General features: G+C 49.9%; 4 protein-coding genes across 4 annotated transcripts; 2 read left to right on the top strand and 2 right to left on the bottom strand.

Annotated features, from left to right (window-relative positions):
• Positions 1-6,762: 6,762 nt before the first annotated feature.
• Positions 6,763-7,894, bottom strand: BCR38DRAFT_72720 (uncharacterized protein). Its single transcript, XM_040865589.1, has 2 exons — positions 7,225-7,894; positions 6,763-6,899 (listed from the first exon to the last, which is right to left on the bottom strand). Exons 1-2 carry the CDS (start codon positions 7,707-7,709, stop codon positions 6,890-6,892), a joined length of 495 nt encoding a protein of 164 aa, XP_040711323.1. The 5' UTR covers positions 7,710-7,894; the 3' UTR covers positions 6,763-6,889.
• A 624-nt stretch (positions 7,895-8,518) lies between these two features.
• BCR38DRAFT_447200 (uncharacterized protein) lies at positions 8,519-9,619 on the bottom strand. Its single transcript, XM_040861134.1, has 2 exons — positions 9,239-9,619; positions 8,519-9,181 (listed from the first exon to the last, which is right to left on the bottom strand). Exons 1-2 carry the CDS (start codon positions 9,431-9,433, stop codon positions 8,774-8,776), a joined length of 603 nt encoding a protein of 200 aa, XP_040711322.1. The 5' UTR covers positions 9,434-9,619; the 3' UTR covers positions 8,519-8,773.
• Positions 9,620-9,892: 273 nt separating this feature from the next.
• BCR38DRAFT_447196 (uncharacterized protein) lies at positions 9,893-11,652 on the top strand. The gene is made up of 2 exons (XM_040861133.1): positions 9,893-10,860; positions 11,151-11,652. Exons 1-2 carry the CDS (start codon positions 10,070-10,072, stop codon positions 11,161-11,163), a joined length of 804 nt encoding a protein of 267 aa, XP_040711321.1. The 5' UTR covers positions 9,893-10,069; the 3' UTR covers positions 11,164-11,652.
• A 3,350-nt stretch (positions 11,653-15,002) lies between these two features.
• BCR38DRAFT_352964 (uncharacterized protein) lies at positions 15,003-15,542 on the top strand (the record flags this gene model as incomplete). Its single annotated transcript, XM_040856741.1, has 1 exon — positions 15,003-15,542. A coding segment is annotated over one exon (540 nt), but the record flags the coding sequence as incomplete, so codon positions are not given.
• Positions 15,543-15,860: the final 318 nt, after the last annotated feature.

Genomic DNA, 15,860 nt, shown 5'->3' with positions numbered 1-15,860 from the left:
GATTAATCCCATTACGGTTTCGCCAGGCGGGGTAAAGCTCTCTCGTCAAGCCGACGAAGCAAATCGAACGATTGAGTGGTGCAACTGCATCGTGCCTGATCGCGTGACTTGGGTGCGTAGCTCTTGCCTGAGCGTCAGCTGTTGGTGGTTTGACTCGCGCATTACACTTGCCCAAACAGGTTGGTACTTGATTCCCCGGATTACGTATTTCTGGGGTACTTGCGTAGCTCCGCTGATGACCCACTTAGTTCCTGCTGAGATCTTTATCACGTTGCACAGCTCCTGGGATGAAAATGATTAAAGCCAGTGTAGGAAGAGGACACTGGCCGTATGAAGATAAATGAGGGTTATTTGGTTTCATGGAATAATGACTCAATTTCGTAGGTTTGGAACGGCTCCAGGTACCTCTGGGCAGCAACTAGAAACATGTCCATGTCGTTTGTTTCATTTGATCGTTTGATCGCAGCTGCAGACCAAGCAAACTAATGAAGCCCAGCTCTTCCAAATGCCCTTCTTATCAACAATTGAGTTTCGGCATGAGAAGCAGCCCGGCTCTAGTCGAAAAGGGATGTGGTAAAGGTAAGGAGGCTTTCTCCACCGGACTGGAAGATTCAATAGCCGTTGCCAAAAGCCTGCTACTATGTGCGACCTGACAGCGTCTGACAGCGACAAACTTCAGAAGTGTGCGCCCAGTAGGGCTGTCACTTCGACCTCATGACCTACTTCCAAGACTCATTGACAGATGTATCAAGCGTTGCGTCAGAACTTTGGCCAATATACTCGAGCTCGACGATCTTCACATGGGAAGCGGAAGGGCGTGTCGCAATCTGACCTCGAAACTCCTCCACACCCCGCTGCCCCGCAATCAGACCCCATCACCATGGCTGAAAAGGAGAAGACACATGTGGACAAGAAGTGCGCATCCAATAAAGAGTATAAACGACCCAAAATAGTCGTTGTGTACAACAAACAGAAACATGCGAACCTAAAGAAAGAGACGAAACACCATCACCACCGCACAGTAAGACTCTGCGATTGCGACTGTATGTGGTGTGCCAAGTGCATTTGCCGATAGTCGCATTTGGACAGTGCAGATACAGTGCCGGTTTTCGGCTCAGCTCGGAACGATTCCGAAATGGTTGAGGCTCGACGGCGGGTTTACTCATTTTCATCGTGGCGCGGAGACCTTTCGAGACCAGCACTGGGATATTAACCGTCTCAATATGGACTCGGTCTACCAGGTTCTGGTTCACCGAGGTCGTCTGGCGGTGGCTTGTCGTATGATGATGCTTCAGGGGAATGCAACTGGCTAGGGCACGAGAGAGTCATTCGGGCTCAGAGGGTATGGGGGCTCAGAATACGCCAATCATTACCGATGCGGGTTGCGGAGTCGTCGTACAGGATAGCGCCTTGCCAGAGTGCTTGCCTATCTCGTGGGTTATTATTAGGAAACACCCCAGAAGACATGGGAACGGGGTGTCCATGGGCTGGTAAATACGGGGAGGACCCGCTTACGGGATGGCATGTTGCGGCTGATAGGCGTGTTAATATGGGGATTGCTTAGTGGAGAACCCCTCAAAGCCGAGCATCGAATGTTGGTTAGTGACAGTGGGCAGTTGCCACGTCTAACCGCCTGCCCCCATTGCTCCAATAGTTCGGGGTGTTCAATGGTGATGTTGTTGAAATTACTTCATCAGTTTCTTGCGAAATCAAAGCACTTGCAGTTATAGTGACAATTTTATTCTAAGTATATGCCTCAATGTCCTAAGCTCAAGACGGAAAGACACCAAGCAATGGTAGAATTCAGAGCTTACAACAATGCGTTAGTCATCGCTCAGGCAAAGAAACGAAACACAAGAATCATCAGGTGGCTCGGATGAGAGCTACCTTGTTGTGAACAAAAATAAATAACTGAGCAATTGCAGACAAGGATTGGAGAAACATATTCCTCAGGCGCTGGAAAGAAGTGAGAAACCAAAAGAATCGAAAGGTTAAAAGACATATAACGTAGTCCACGGTCCAATTGCACACTTTGGCAGACCTTATACGACAATGTATAAGTTAATTCAACCACAACGCCTATCATCAATTGAAACTACTCAGAATCGTTATCTTCAGACGTCTCTACATAATTTCCACAAGTGCGCGCATTATGTCCGGGCTCGCCGCAGATTCTACAGCGCCGTACACACGCAATTCGCCGCCTCGTACGACCACCAATTTGACGAAATTCGTCATGTAACTGCCCATCAACCTCTCTTTGAGACTGTAGGTCCTGTCCAGCTTGTATACGAAGTGACCCTCCACTCTGTAGCTGTTTTTTCTTCGCACGGCGACGTCGACTTAAGGTCTCATTTGCCTTTCGAAGTCATTCGACCTCGCCTTCTAAAAGGGCAAGCCGATGCATAACCTTCGTTGTACCTCGCGCAATCTGATCTATTCCAGCAAAAATTGACGTTGGTGAACTATTTTGATGTCGTACAATCCTATTTTTCACATAATCGGTTTGTGATTGGGCTTCGGTTGGGTTGTTCCGAGTCTTTGATTCCCAAGGGACGGGGAGACCAGCCGAGCTACCCGGAGGTGTTGGCGTATGTAATTTCACATCGAGCTGTGATATGACATAATCTGCATCGTACGGAACTATTCCTACCCCTCGGAAACCTCCTTGGATATTTGAAACCGTGAAAGTTGCGTTGTACGCGTTTAAAAACGCCGGTAAAAAGTCTTCTTTCGAGATATGACTTATATGTGCTCGCATGAGATCTTCGATTTCTTTTCCGTACGCTCTTTTTAACCCGCGAAAACAACCAATATCAAGAGGCTGGAGCTTATGCGACGAATGAAGAGGCATACAAAGCGTGACGATATTGTTAGCTTTGCAATATACCTCGAAATCGGTCGAGTGATGGCTTTCGTGACCGTCGAGGATCAATAGGCGATGAGTACCTTTCGTACGAGACTTGGTGTGATGATCGAAGTGTTTAATCCAATCTTCACCTCTCTCGTTCGTAGTCCAGCCATTTTTAGTAACTGCTATAACCCAATCAGGCGGTAATGGGCTGTTTTCGTACCATGACGAGAGGTGGGTTTTGCCGGCGAAAATGATGTACGGAGGGAGGGCATAACCGGACGACCCAACGCCTTGAATAACTGTAACCCATTCCCGATTTCCTTGCTGGGCTGCTCTAGGCCTTCCGCGCCGATTAGAAGTCGTCACGACCATTTCGGACGAGATTTGGTCCATCACAAAACCGGTCTCGTCGAAGTTGTAGATATCCTCCTCCTGGATCGCGTATTTCGCAATTGTATTCCGTACCAGGTCAAACCACGCGCTATACGCGTCGGGGTCTTCGCAGAGGACTCTCTGATAGTCGATCCTTCGATTTAAACGCGTCCGGAGGTCTGGTTGTCGTCTTACGAAGCTCGAGGCCCAGTTGACGCCGACGCGTCCCGCGTCACGACTTCGAAGTAATCGGTTGGCCATATCTTCAACACCACTCAATCGGGGAGGAAATGCTCGCGAATCTAGGTCGGTTATATGTCGTACGACTGCCTCTTCTTCGGAAGGAGTCAACTTTTGCGTTGGCGATCGCGTAATCGCTCGAGCGGTTTTACCGTCGCGTCGATACGCAAGGGTTCTAAAAGGTACGTTATAGATCTGACCAGCGCGACGTACGCTTAATTTTGGATCAGATTGAAGCGCATGTAATGCTAGAATCATATCACTTTCATTCCAAGAACCAACCATAGTTATGTGGTGAAAAACCGCAGGTCAAAGTGGTAGCGTACGAAAATCTGCCGGAGTGTGCAATTGGACCGTGGACTACGTTACCCCTGAGACCGAAAAAAGACGATACGTTCAACAGCAGCGGTGCACGAGGCCGGGCTGTGCATCAGACAGAAGCTTCGATCTCGATCTGAAGACAGCAGTTGGAACGAGAGTGCAACCTCGGGTCTGGAAGGCTAAACAACCACATGAGGATGGAGACCAGTATCCCTATATGATACAACTGCACGATGTGGCCCAGTATGATGATTGACCGACATTGGGTGGATAAGAGTAGCCGTGGAGGCACGTTCGGCTCCTGCTTCGTGCTGACAACAGGACTGGAGGCATCCTCCAACTCTTGAACTCTGGGCTATCTGAATGGGAGGACAAATGGCCAAACTATGAGGGCGAGTTGCCGAGCAAAGCGAGGGATCATGGGCAGGTCCTATAAGCATCGACTTCTGCAGCCGGATGTTTTTTGCGAAAACAAGGAATGCCCACGCCAGAGCGCGCAGCATGTGGCAGTGGAGGAGAAGAACGCTGCCGTGGCGCCGCACAGTTGCCCACACTGCAAAAAGCTTATCGTCGACGTACGGCAGCAGCTTGCGAATCATAAGTCATAGGCATTTCAGCTCTTCCCATACCAATGGTTGGGTAATCCTATGGAAAGACACTGGGTTCGCATTCACCAATGCGATGCAGGCAAGACAGGGTGGTTGTGCAAATTTCCCATATCTTACTTAAACGGACGAGGCCCAGTCATCCCCAAAATCGCTGGAATTCAGCCATGGTGAATAAGGTCGACGATCCTTGCTATCGAATCGTAGCGATGGTTGCCGTGGACTTTGGTTGTAGCACTGGATAAACAATAGCCTATTTCGAACAGTGGAAACCAGCAGGTAAGCTAATTCACAACGAGTATTACCCTTCATACTTCTGCTTCAGAAGAAGGAGAAAACTTCTTATGTCGCTTCTCGGTCGACTTACTCCTAATTTGGGTTTGGACTCTCAACTCACTTTCGATAGAATCCGTCGCGGCATTGCTCACTGTAATGAGAAGCACCTAAGATGGATGAAGTTCGAAATTCCATGCCTAAGTGTCCACTGGAAATTTCTGGAAATGCTGAGAAGCCTAGGATGCGTAACATAAGCCTAAGTTGTTGGGAGGGGGAAGGGGACGACTAGCCATCGAAAACAGCCAACAAACGTATGAGGCCGTACGTGAGACATGTACCCACCAGCACACTTCCGCAAACAATTAGATATGTCGCCATCGTCACTATAGGGATCAGGTTGATGTACCGTGGGTAGATGTCACGTGTACTATCCAAGCCGACGACAAACTGGAGCAGATTGCTCAGATGCACCACATCTACTGCGGCCCGGCAGCGGCAATAGCAACAGCGATGGCTTTCTGTACCCACGCCAACAGTGGCGTCCAACAAGACTGTGCGCATGGCTGGAGGATAATGTTTTCGCGGACACTCTGCTCATGGCCCCGCGCTATGAACTGGTGTTGAAGGAAGACCTCCACAGCCGACCCTGTACCTTTCAAGAAACGCACCTGTTAAACGCAGATTCTGGCATACGATACCCGAGAGATGATCTGCTGTTGCCTGCAGGCTACTGTCTTCGATGGCGGGTGCGGTTCCAGAGTAGCAGCCCAAGAGTTAACCAGCGTCATGGATTCGGGCAATCCAATGTACGGCACTATGCCACATCCACTAACCTGGGTCGCTATCGCCGCCATGGCCGAGGAATATAAGCGGATCAGAGAACTCAACGGGTACTACGCGGGTCTCTCAAAGGAAGATTTTTTTCGGCAGTGTCTGTGGGAAACTAACACAAACAATGAAACCAGCTGCCCCTCAGGCACATCTGACACAGTCCTAGTCCTGGGCTTCTCCTAACGGCCGCGTAAAAGACATGGATTCTTCGGATAGATTGTATGATAACCTTGGAAACGAAAAGCAAAACTCCAAGCGTTGCCAGCCAACTTGTGTTTGCTCGCTGTTCGAACGATATTGAGTATGTCACAGAACCAGTTCGGTATGGTGACGGCGGAATTTATCAAGATTCGTGCCAAACTGAGACATATTATCAGGTTGGATATCAGACACGGAAGATCGTTTAGAGCGACGAAGCAAGACTGGCGAGTGGCTTTGGTAGCGATAATAGACACCGTTTCGATATGGGCGTTGAGAGAGAGAGTGGTCTACCCGCACGAATGTTCCAAGGTGGTGTACTGACATGCCCACGGTCAGGGGCGAATCTACAATGAAACACGGTTTACTACACGAGAGGTTGCAGGAACATGCCAACCGTAGAATACGTTTAAGCGTGAAGGGCGACGTTGTCAAGCGGATTTGAATCGCACGAGCTTACGATTGTGTGATATATATACCATTGTACGACGAACTATATAGTTCAACATGTTGGTACACGGGTTCCAATAGAGTCGCGACGCGTTGGACAAGATCTGCTCAGGTCAACAGCCACTATCACTTAGCCCACCATGTGGGCTTCATCTTCACAGTGATCAAATGTTTCAACCCCGAATGTTACAACGCATTGTTCATGATAATTTAACAAACTTCGTAGTACCAAGCAAAAGTACCGTCTCTCATTTCGTCTCTTAAACCGCTTGGTTTTTCACTGCCGCTACGACCGATATCATTAAAGAAAAACAACGTCGTCCGCTAAACTATCTCGATTGATCTTCACTGGTAATACAAGTTGTCAAAAAGTAGCCCAATATTCGCTCCTGTGAGCTGAAAGTCGAGTCACAATATTATCATCAACACAGATATAGATACCATCAGAGTCGAAGGATGTGCCTCTATTCTCAGCACAGACATCAGTAGTAAAGTATCACATCCCCAACCTGTTGGATCTGTGCTTAAGACTATGAACCACGAAACACGGGCTAACCAACACCATCCAGGTCACCAGAAAAAATAAGAAACAGGGACTCAAGTCATCCCATCTCCTGAACGGGGTAAACCATGTATTAAACCTTCAAGCTCTTTCGATGATGAATGTGTAACAAAACACCGTTTCCACGCGTAGCTCGTATCAGCCAGTAGAATGATGGACAAAAACGAGGCAGAAATGTAATTACATCGATCTGTTCAGTTCCTAACTATATTAGCATGATTCATACCACTGTAAATGTGGAAAAAAAAGTTGATCGCGGTACGGCATTCATCTTCGGCAGTGAAAAATGCATGGGATTTTCTCTCCCTTACTCCAACGCCGTCACTTTGCGCACGCCATGCGGGTTTACTCGACCAAATCAATCGAGATAGTGGCCGTTGATGGGGATTGTAGACACGAAGACACGAGGAAAGCTGACCGAGGACGGTTGGCGGCAGCAAAGAGAAACCCAAATAGCAAGTGTATGCACGAAATTGATATAATTCTTCCCAAAGAAAAGGAGAGGGATAACTCACAGCAGTGATAACTCCAAGTCACCGTGGATACGTGCCTTCAGCGTGACCTCAACCTCGAGGTTAAGGTCTAACCGCAGCCGCAACGTATCGCTTCCGCCACCACCTCCGCCGCCCTGCTGCTGCACCACACCACCGGCGACACCGCCTAGGGCGCCCGTGGCGCCGTTGACCAGGCCGCCCGCCGTCTGGCCTATATTATCAACGGGCAGCATATCCTTGACGCCGCCAAGTCCACCGCCGCCGAGTCCTCCTAGGGGACCGCCTCCGCCCTGCTTGCCGCCCTTTTGTTTTTGTTTTGTTTGCTGGCCACGGCGGCGACGCTGTGGTGGTGGGGGCACGTATTCTTCCTCGGCGCTCTCCTCCTCGTCTTCATCCGAATAGTCGTCTTGCTCCTCATCTTCTTCGGGCTGAGGTGTGGGGGGTTGCTGGCGGCGTTGTTGACGGCGGCCGCCGCCTTGCTTGGCACCAGTTGAACTCGACGACATTGTATCTGTGTATGAGTGTGTGTGCGTGTGAGTTTGGTAGAAGTTCTACGTGCGCGTATTGAGAGAGAAGAACTACGTAAGCAGTAGGTGCGTATGAATGGATTGTAAATTGTGGAAATACTTGCGGTGGCGGGTGCGTACTACCGAGCGACAAACGCTGGGCAAGTGTATTTAGATGGAATATCTGAAAGATTCAAACATGGCACTCAACCCCACGAAGGCTAAGGTCGGAATTCGGATCATGTCCCTTTCATCAGCCCAGCAGCAGCTTACTATGGTAACGTCACCGGCATTTGAGAGCCAGGGATTCGTATCCAGGAAAATCTTGTTTAGACTTTCCATCTTAGTAAACGCTTCCTACATGCGACGAGATGGACGTTTGGATCCGTATCCTGGTCATCACAAGAGGGATCAGTACAGATCATCTACGCCATTGTACGCCGATCCTCATGGTGGCCGCTAACCGAGCTTGAGATTAACCTCTAAACTTCTGACGATCACCATCGAGATGAGGTTGGCAAACTGGAATAGGTGGCTCGACTTACATCATTGAGCCGTTGGTGGGCTGCTCTCATTGCTCGATGGGCCCAGACCGAACAGGGGTGTGGGCCGAGAAGGATGGTGGCAATCTATGGACCGGCCCACCCCTACCAATTCCAGGTAACAATACAATTGAACATGACGACGATAAATGTAATATTTGAGGCGCAAACTTACTTAATCAGGTGGAAAAACCTGTTCTTTAATAATTACAACTAGTGGAACTACCCCAGATTTTATGATTTTCAACTTGTCGTTTTTTTGGTCCACGTGGATTGTGCCGAACCCTTATCATCTAACTAGTAGCCTTATTCTAGTGATGTAACCAACGCAATGTATCTACAAGTACCTGTGACTACAGATTTTCTACTGACTTTGACGGTGCACGAGTGCTGTCAGCATACCTACCCTTTCGCTCACTACCCCCAAACTCCGCACGTTGAATTACAACCCTATCCACACGGCCTAGCAAAATTTCGAAATACAACGGTCTATCCAATTAGTGGGAATACTCAACATGCAACCTATTTCCCACCGACATACGAGCTAGCCACACCGAGCTGCAGCTCACGGTGAAGCATGATATCCTCAACCACACGATTCCCAAAGTCCCTTTCCCCAGTTTTGTCAAAATGCACCTGCCAAGCCCCGTCCTCGTTTTCTACTGCCAGAAAGGCAGGCGTCCCCTCCAGAGCGACGAATTGCTCGTCTTCTGTCCAGTTCCAGGGGCCGACAATGTGCCCCGCGCTGTCGGAGCGCGACCCATGACGTAAAGCCCCCGTGTCTTTGTCGACGAAGATCCAGTGCAGGGCTGGAGGATTGTCACACGCCATTGACACCATGCCCTGTATTGGGTTTTCTCCAGGGTAGCCAAAATAGAAACCGTTAAACTTGTAGCCTGACACGGGGTGCGCTGGGTGATCTAGCCAGAGCTGAGTGTTGGAGGTGGATGAGTTTCAAATCCTGAAAGGGGTTCTTGCGACTCTCACCTTGCCCTCTTTAAATACTACGGTGGCTTGCTGTGGTGGAGACTCCCCATCTGCTGACAGTAGAGTCGTTATGTTGAACTTGATTCGATCTTTGGCCTGTTGGTTTTGCTTCTTCTGGCCATCGATGGCTTCTGCGACACCGATCACAGTAGGTATGGAGCCAATTACCAAAAGCCCCAGGCTAGCAAGAGCCATTGTATAAAAATGTAAAAAGAGGCGGAGTGGTCCTCACAAACAAAAAGTCAGATGTTTCTGTGAGTTGCGTAGATACGGCAAAAGGCGTTGCGGTTAAAGGATGGGCTGACAGGCACGTGGTAACTACAGTCAGGGAAACAGGATATGAGCCTAGGCAATCTATGTCTGATGCAAGCTGGGGTTCTGTGAATGAGCATGCAGCAGACAGGCAAGAGTGGTTGGACATCTTACTTATGATATCATCAACAGCTGTACAAGATCTAAAAGGCAATGCTTATAAATAGAAACGGTGGTATACCGGGCTATTGAAGAAAGAAAACGGAGGTATCCCGATGTCACTGAACCTTTGTTGTGGAGCGTGGAAAGACCCCGTCAGCCAGGACATGGGCTGCAGATCCTTACGGGGTAAAAGTATGCCTGTGACCTCGAAGACCCAAATTGCGTCACACCTTTGTCAAGGTTTTGCAGAAAAACAAAATATCAGGATACCCCAAGTTTTGAGTGTCAAATAAAACATATCGGCTGGCCGTTAGCGCTCGTGCATTCCCCATTCGTACTTCGCAGGACTTCTGATACTCTGATCACTGCTACACATTTGTGACTTACACCCACAATTGGATTGCATAATCTCACACAATGCCATCTACAAACGAACAGTCTCCGGCCAAGCCTGAAGAGGCCAAGGACCATCAACAGCCACCAGAATCGCGTGATAATGCTCAAGAAGCTGAATCTCATGACGATACCGTGCCACAAGATGAGCTAGCAGATCCTGAAGGCGAGCAACATGATGACTACGACGATCAAGAAGGAGATCAACAGCAAGGTGATGAAGACAACCACGACCAAGATCAAGAGCAAGGCGACGAAGAATTCGACGAACAGGAACAATCTGGCGAGCAGCAGCAGTCACCCGCTCACGTAACGGAGCAGGCAAAAGTTCCTGAGCAGAAACAGCAGCAACAAGAGACTCCACCACCCGAAGACGACGACGCCACGACCGAAGTCGCCGACCAGCGTTCTCCTTCACCCAAGAAGGAGAAAGCAAAATCTAAAAAGAAACCCGAGATGCGCGACGTGGTAACGAAAGAGAAGCCGCGCAGGCCCAGCAGACGGCGCCGCAACCAACCATCTTGGATGGACGACGAGAACAGCAACACGAATGCTGAGAAGCAGGTTGCGCCGCGTCGGCGCCGTCGCCAGAAGCAACAGGAGTTCGATGATGAGGACGACGAACAGCAGCAGTACCAGCAACAGTACCAGCAACAGCAGCAACAGATGATGATGCAACAACAGCAGCAGATGCAACAGCAACAAGTAAAAGACGCCGGCGGCAAGAATCCGCTCAAGCTCCGATTGGATCTCAACCTGGAAGTCGAAGTCACGTTAAAGGCCAGGATCCATGGTGATTTGACCTTATCGCTTTTGTACGTATCCTTCCCTCCATGTCAAACTCTTCCCGAACATTCCATCCTACCTACCCCTGCTCGCCCCTGGCACATGTGCTCCCCTCCCTCTCATTGCTGCAGTTCAGCCGTCGTTTCTCGCGTCTTCCGCTCCCCGCCAGCTACTGACAGGCTGGATGTGAAGCGGCTAGTCTGCACTGCAGATTATGGTGGTAGTGGACACGCCCTGTTCCCTTTCCGACAACTCCAACGCCACAAACTGAGTGGCACACGAACGGTTAGAAACTAATAAGTGTCGCCTTCTTTCACAGTGAGGGCTTATAAAGCCTGCCTGGATGCACACCTGCTGTAAAAAGAGAAGTGCCTGCGTGTCAGCAGCGATTACTCGCGCCTGACAATATTTCCCCCACCTGTGGGAATGTGGCTGGCCGGCTGGCTCGTATTTGACTTTGCGAATAGCCAATTACTACGGAAATTTGATTTAGAAGGACCTAATTTGTCGTCAGCGTGATGTATTAGGTCTAACGGAGCGATAATTTAGTGATATAGTAATAAAGCGGGCGGCAGACTTGCATGAGTAGTAATTCCAACTGCAAATAGATCGTCGCACATTGTACCATGGCTAGTTAGCCCATTGTTTATCGGATTTATTACCTTGCTGACTTCTGTGTCATCAATGTTACCGCCCGAACTCACACTGCAACGAAAAGAAGTTTGAGACGAATGACATCAGACATGGTAGAATCGCTGTGCGCATCTTCCCCACCATGAGGTGAGATGTGTGAAAATGGCCAGCTGGTGAAACGGATGAGATTCGACGGATTTGACGGCTTCAAAGGACTGCAGTTCGAATCAACTTGTCGTTTCAAACTCTCGAGCCGCTAGTGCCAAGCTAAATCCCATGCGTCACAGCGGACATGCGGCTACAGGGACCAGCCACCAACCGCAGCGCCGGATCACAACCGGCGTGCGACCTCAAGCCACACCTTGCAGCAGCCACATACTTCATGACGGGAGTTCCATTATCGTATCTATCGCGGCAGTTGATGTCGGCGCGAAGTGCCAATGAAATGCGATCGGGAGTTTTCAATGGACGGTGGGAAGTCGCATAAAAAACATGTCTCGTTGAGAAAACTGATAGTCCTTCGAGTAGTTGAAGTTGCGGACAGCCACAGGACCGAAGGTATTTAATGAATCCCAATTGGGAAAATGCGGCGAGGTACTTCCCAAGAGCGGGGTTAAGGAGGTGCTACAATTTCTCCACCAAGCTTTCAAGTCCTTCTTGTCTTCCACTCGGTTCAATTCAGCACTGTTACAAAGGTCACACAAACACAATCAAGCGGGCCGGCCAGTCACCGCACGGATATCCGCTTGATCTTGTATGACAACTTTCCCATGTTTCCGAATCTCTGGTCTATGTTGTAGTGAAGTTCCTTTTTTTACGTTCGCGACAGAAGCGCCTCTGTGTTGGACAACGACGCCTGACAGTTTTCACCACCGTAACGCAGTCCATACTTCACAATATGGGAGGACGCCACAATGTTGAAATGGCATGAGCTCAAGGGACATCAAGGATGGGGCTTGACGATAATTATTTTACCTTCTTGTCATGGATGGACCTGCCGCTTCCCGCTAGCCAACCCGAACTTGTTTGTCTGCCCTGCCAGATTTCGCTCCGATCTCTGTCAAGCGTTGAGGGAGGTAAGGGGATCCCGGCGGCACCAACCTCCGCTGACGCAATTGACTCTTCAAGTTCTCGTTGACGATTTCGTTGACGAGAAGAGTTTTCTCCAAGTCGGCAACATCTCATGTCTGCTAACCTGAAGTCTGCGCAGCTCAACCGACGTACGCGACTGGAGATACATTTGGTTCGGCATTCAATTCCGACACCTGAAGAGTGGCGAGCTTCAGCAGAGGTTGGATCCGACGCGCCCACCGGTGAAGTCGAAGGTGCTTAATAGGGAACTCATGATCGATCATTCGAAAGGGATGGAACAGGGTACGGAGTAGAGCCATGCGCACTGTGCATGTAAAATTCCTATAAGCCACACAAGGAAGCTGTCAATGATACCCCAATGCCTTACAAGCCTCTACGCCCATCAAATCCAAGCTGCCAGGTGCCAAGTCTGGCTCACTGAGGCTAGGAGCGAGCTTATGGTGAGCTTCAGTGCAAGCACTGAACTCTACAAAGGTCGGGGGATGGCTCGCTTGGCGACAAGTCTCCGGAGTTATCTCCGTTGATAGCCAGCAAGGAGCATCCAGCATTCAGAGATCCCAGCCACACCCCGATCGCCGTCTAACTTGGCGTTTTAGCGAATGACATTCGTTGAGCACCGGCACCCTTGTCGTCCGTTCTATGTGATGGGCTTCTGAAAACCGGGATCATGATGTGGTAGGCTTGGATCGCTTACAGCTATCCCGTTGCTGCCCCGGATTCGTCGTTCCCGGTCATGACGCATACAAGTCGCTATGATCCACGAGGGCGTGAAGATGTGTTTCATCATCCACATCTCATCGCGAGCAAAAACGCTCAACGGAGTACCCTGACAGTGACACGACTGAGCGCCTCGTTCTCTGCTCGAAACTCATCGCGAACGCCCCTTTTCATTCCTGCTGCGAATTAGTGAATGTTTCTTCCGAACGTTGACCTGTTCTACCAGATTACCCTGGTCCTTTTCCTTGCTATCGTTGTCTATTTCCGCGCCTATCGCGTCCGACTGTTAGGTGGCGCGAACATGGCGGACACCGCCCGTCCGCAGACACCGACATCGAAAAAGGTGTTCAAACCTTCGAACAAGACCAAGACTCCGACAAAGTTGAGCTCTAATACCGCAACGCCCCAAAGCAGCCAGTCTGTCAAGCCTTTGGGTGACAGTGCTGCGTCCGCACCGCGAAAGCTGTTCCCAAAAAGATCTGCAACCTCGGCTGCTGAATCCACAAGGCCAATTTTCAGTGACATCAATAAAAAAACGGTATTAACACCCTTGCCCAGTGGGGCCAAAGTGAGAAAGAGGGTTGCAGGATCTGTTGCCTCGGATACCACTCATACCACTATCGATACGAGCATGCCCATTGGACTAATAGACAATGAACTTCTCACACCTACCGATACCTACAGCCGCAGCACCGATGCGCTGAGAGATCACTCGAGGAAATCATCATTGATTATGACCGCCGCGACGGGTTTTACCGGCCAAGATGAGAATAGGTCCGACGTGCTGAGTGAACCAACCGAAACCGCGACTCATGCGACGGCCAGCTTGACCGACAAAGTTTCTCAACAAGATAGTACCTTGGATCAAGCTTCCAAAGTTTCGGGTGCTACCAACGATTTCGCCTCAAAGCCAACCGGCGCCGCGAGGGACTTACAGGGCAATGTGACAAGCCATGAGGGCAGCCTTACAGCCAAACCAGCCGAACAGCATCAGCCGACCGACTTTGCGAAGTACTTTGAGGAGCAAGGAAATCCAGAGATGAGTGAGTTCGTCAAAGCTTTGACGGCTTCAGCTCCGCCGGACGAAGCGTTAGCCGCAAGCGGCATCGTAAACGGTGCCATGGGGTTCATGAAAGACGCTGCTAAAGGCATGACAGAGAAGGTCACAAGGACGACTGACGGATATCCGAGCGCACCGGATCCGATAAACGAGTTGCACAAAGACGACGGGCCGATCAACAACACGACGAGCAAAGTGGAAATTACTGCGGGCGACGCGACACCAAAGGCCTCGGACCAGAAATCGTCTGGTGAAAACAACTCAGACAGAACTACACCAAAAGTTGACTGGGTCAAGAATACAGCTAGTGGTGGGACAGGTTCTGTGACAAAGGATGAACATGGCAACACCAATGTTGGCGTGGACAATGCTGGCAAGCCAGCTCAGATCAACAGACGAGTCGAAATTCCGTTACCCCGACCACAACCGCCAACGCATTCGAATCTGAAGATTGATAACTCAGGGCCGGGCTTGCGCGGTGTTCCTGGCCTTGACACGCTCCCAAGTACAAATGATCTGCCTAATGTAGACGGCCAGGATGACCCTCCAGAAGAGTTCTTGGATCCTAACATCCACTCTCCCCAATTTGCATCTGCCAACATATCTCCTATTCCGAAGGTTGCAAAAATTGCACCCATCGGCAGCGTACCACCGCCAGACCTATTCCGACTTGCCAATGGACTGGGTGGCAAGACAGTGGACGACGTAGGCAACATTATCGACGAGACTGGCAAGGTTGTCGGCCATGCGACCGGTGACCTTCCCGCCATGATAGGAAAGAAGGTTGCCGACAATGGAGAAATCTATGGAGAAAGTGGGGAACTCATTGGTTACGTGACAGAAAACCTTACCGGACACCCTCCGCCAGAGCAACATCCGGCACATGCGATGCCATTACCTGGTGGCCTCACCGTTGATGCCGAAGGTAATATCTTCGACAGTTCGGGCAAAGCTATCGGAAAGCTCAACAATAAGCCTGCGCAAAGCGGTCTCCTGGTGTCACATAGCAAACCTACTCAAGATGCGCCCAAGACGGAGGAAAAGCCGGAGCACGATCAGGAGAAGGAGAAAGAAAACCAGGGCATTCCTGCTGACATATTTTTGGACGTCAAGTCTACTCCAGATGGGATTCAGCTGACGATTCGCATTCCGACCGTGTTCAAGCAAGAACCACGGAAACCGCAAGAGCCACAGGAGGCCTCATCTTGAAGCACTCTCTCGTATTTACAATTTGGCATTATGATCTTTTGGCGGGTATTACCTTGGCTACGGCCAAACTGGGACTTGAACTTGTTGGTGGGCTTATTTGATATCCACACGGAGTTAGTATGGCCTTGTACATGATCAATCTGCGCAGTAAAATGTGCGCTACGAGATTAAGAGAGTTTAATTTCACCCTTCATCGACCTCTCCCATTCCAGAAGGAACAGAAAAGAACTAAGCCATGTGCAATTCCGTCAATGGCCCAGCAGAGTTTATCCAAGAAACGTGGAACGAGAGGCCTTAAGGTCTCGACGTTGGAGAAGG

Source organism: Pseudomassariella vexata (genome assembly GCF_002105095.1).
Source record: "Pseudomassariella vexata strain CBS 129021 chromosome Unknown BCR38scaffold_16, whole genome shotgun sequence".
In the NCBI taxonomy this organism is placed as follows: Eukaryota; Fungi; Ascomycota; class Sordariomycetes; order Amphisphaeriales; family Pseudomassariaceae; genus Pseudomassariella; species Pseudomassariella vexata.
The sequence above is the reverse complement of the archived record's forward strand: the minus strand, read 5'-3'. Positions and strand labels throughout refer to the sequence as shown.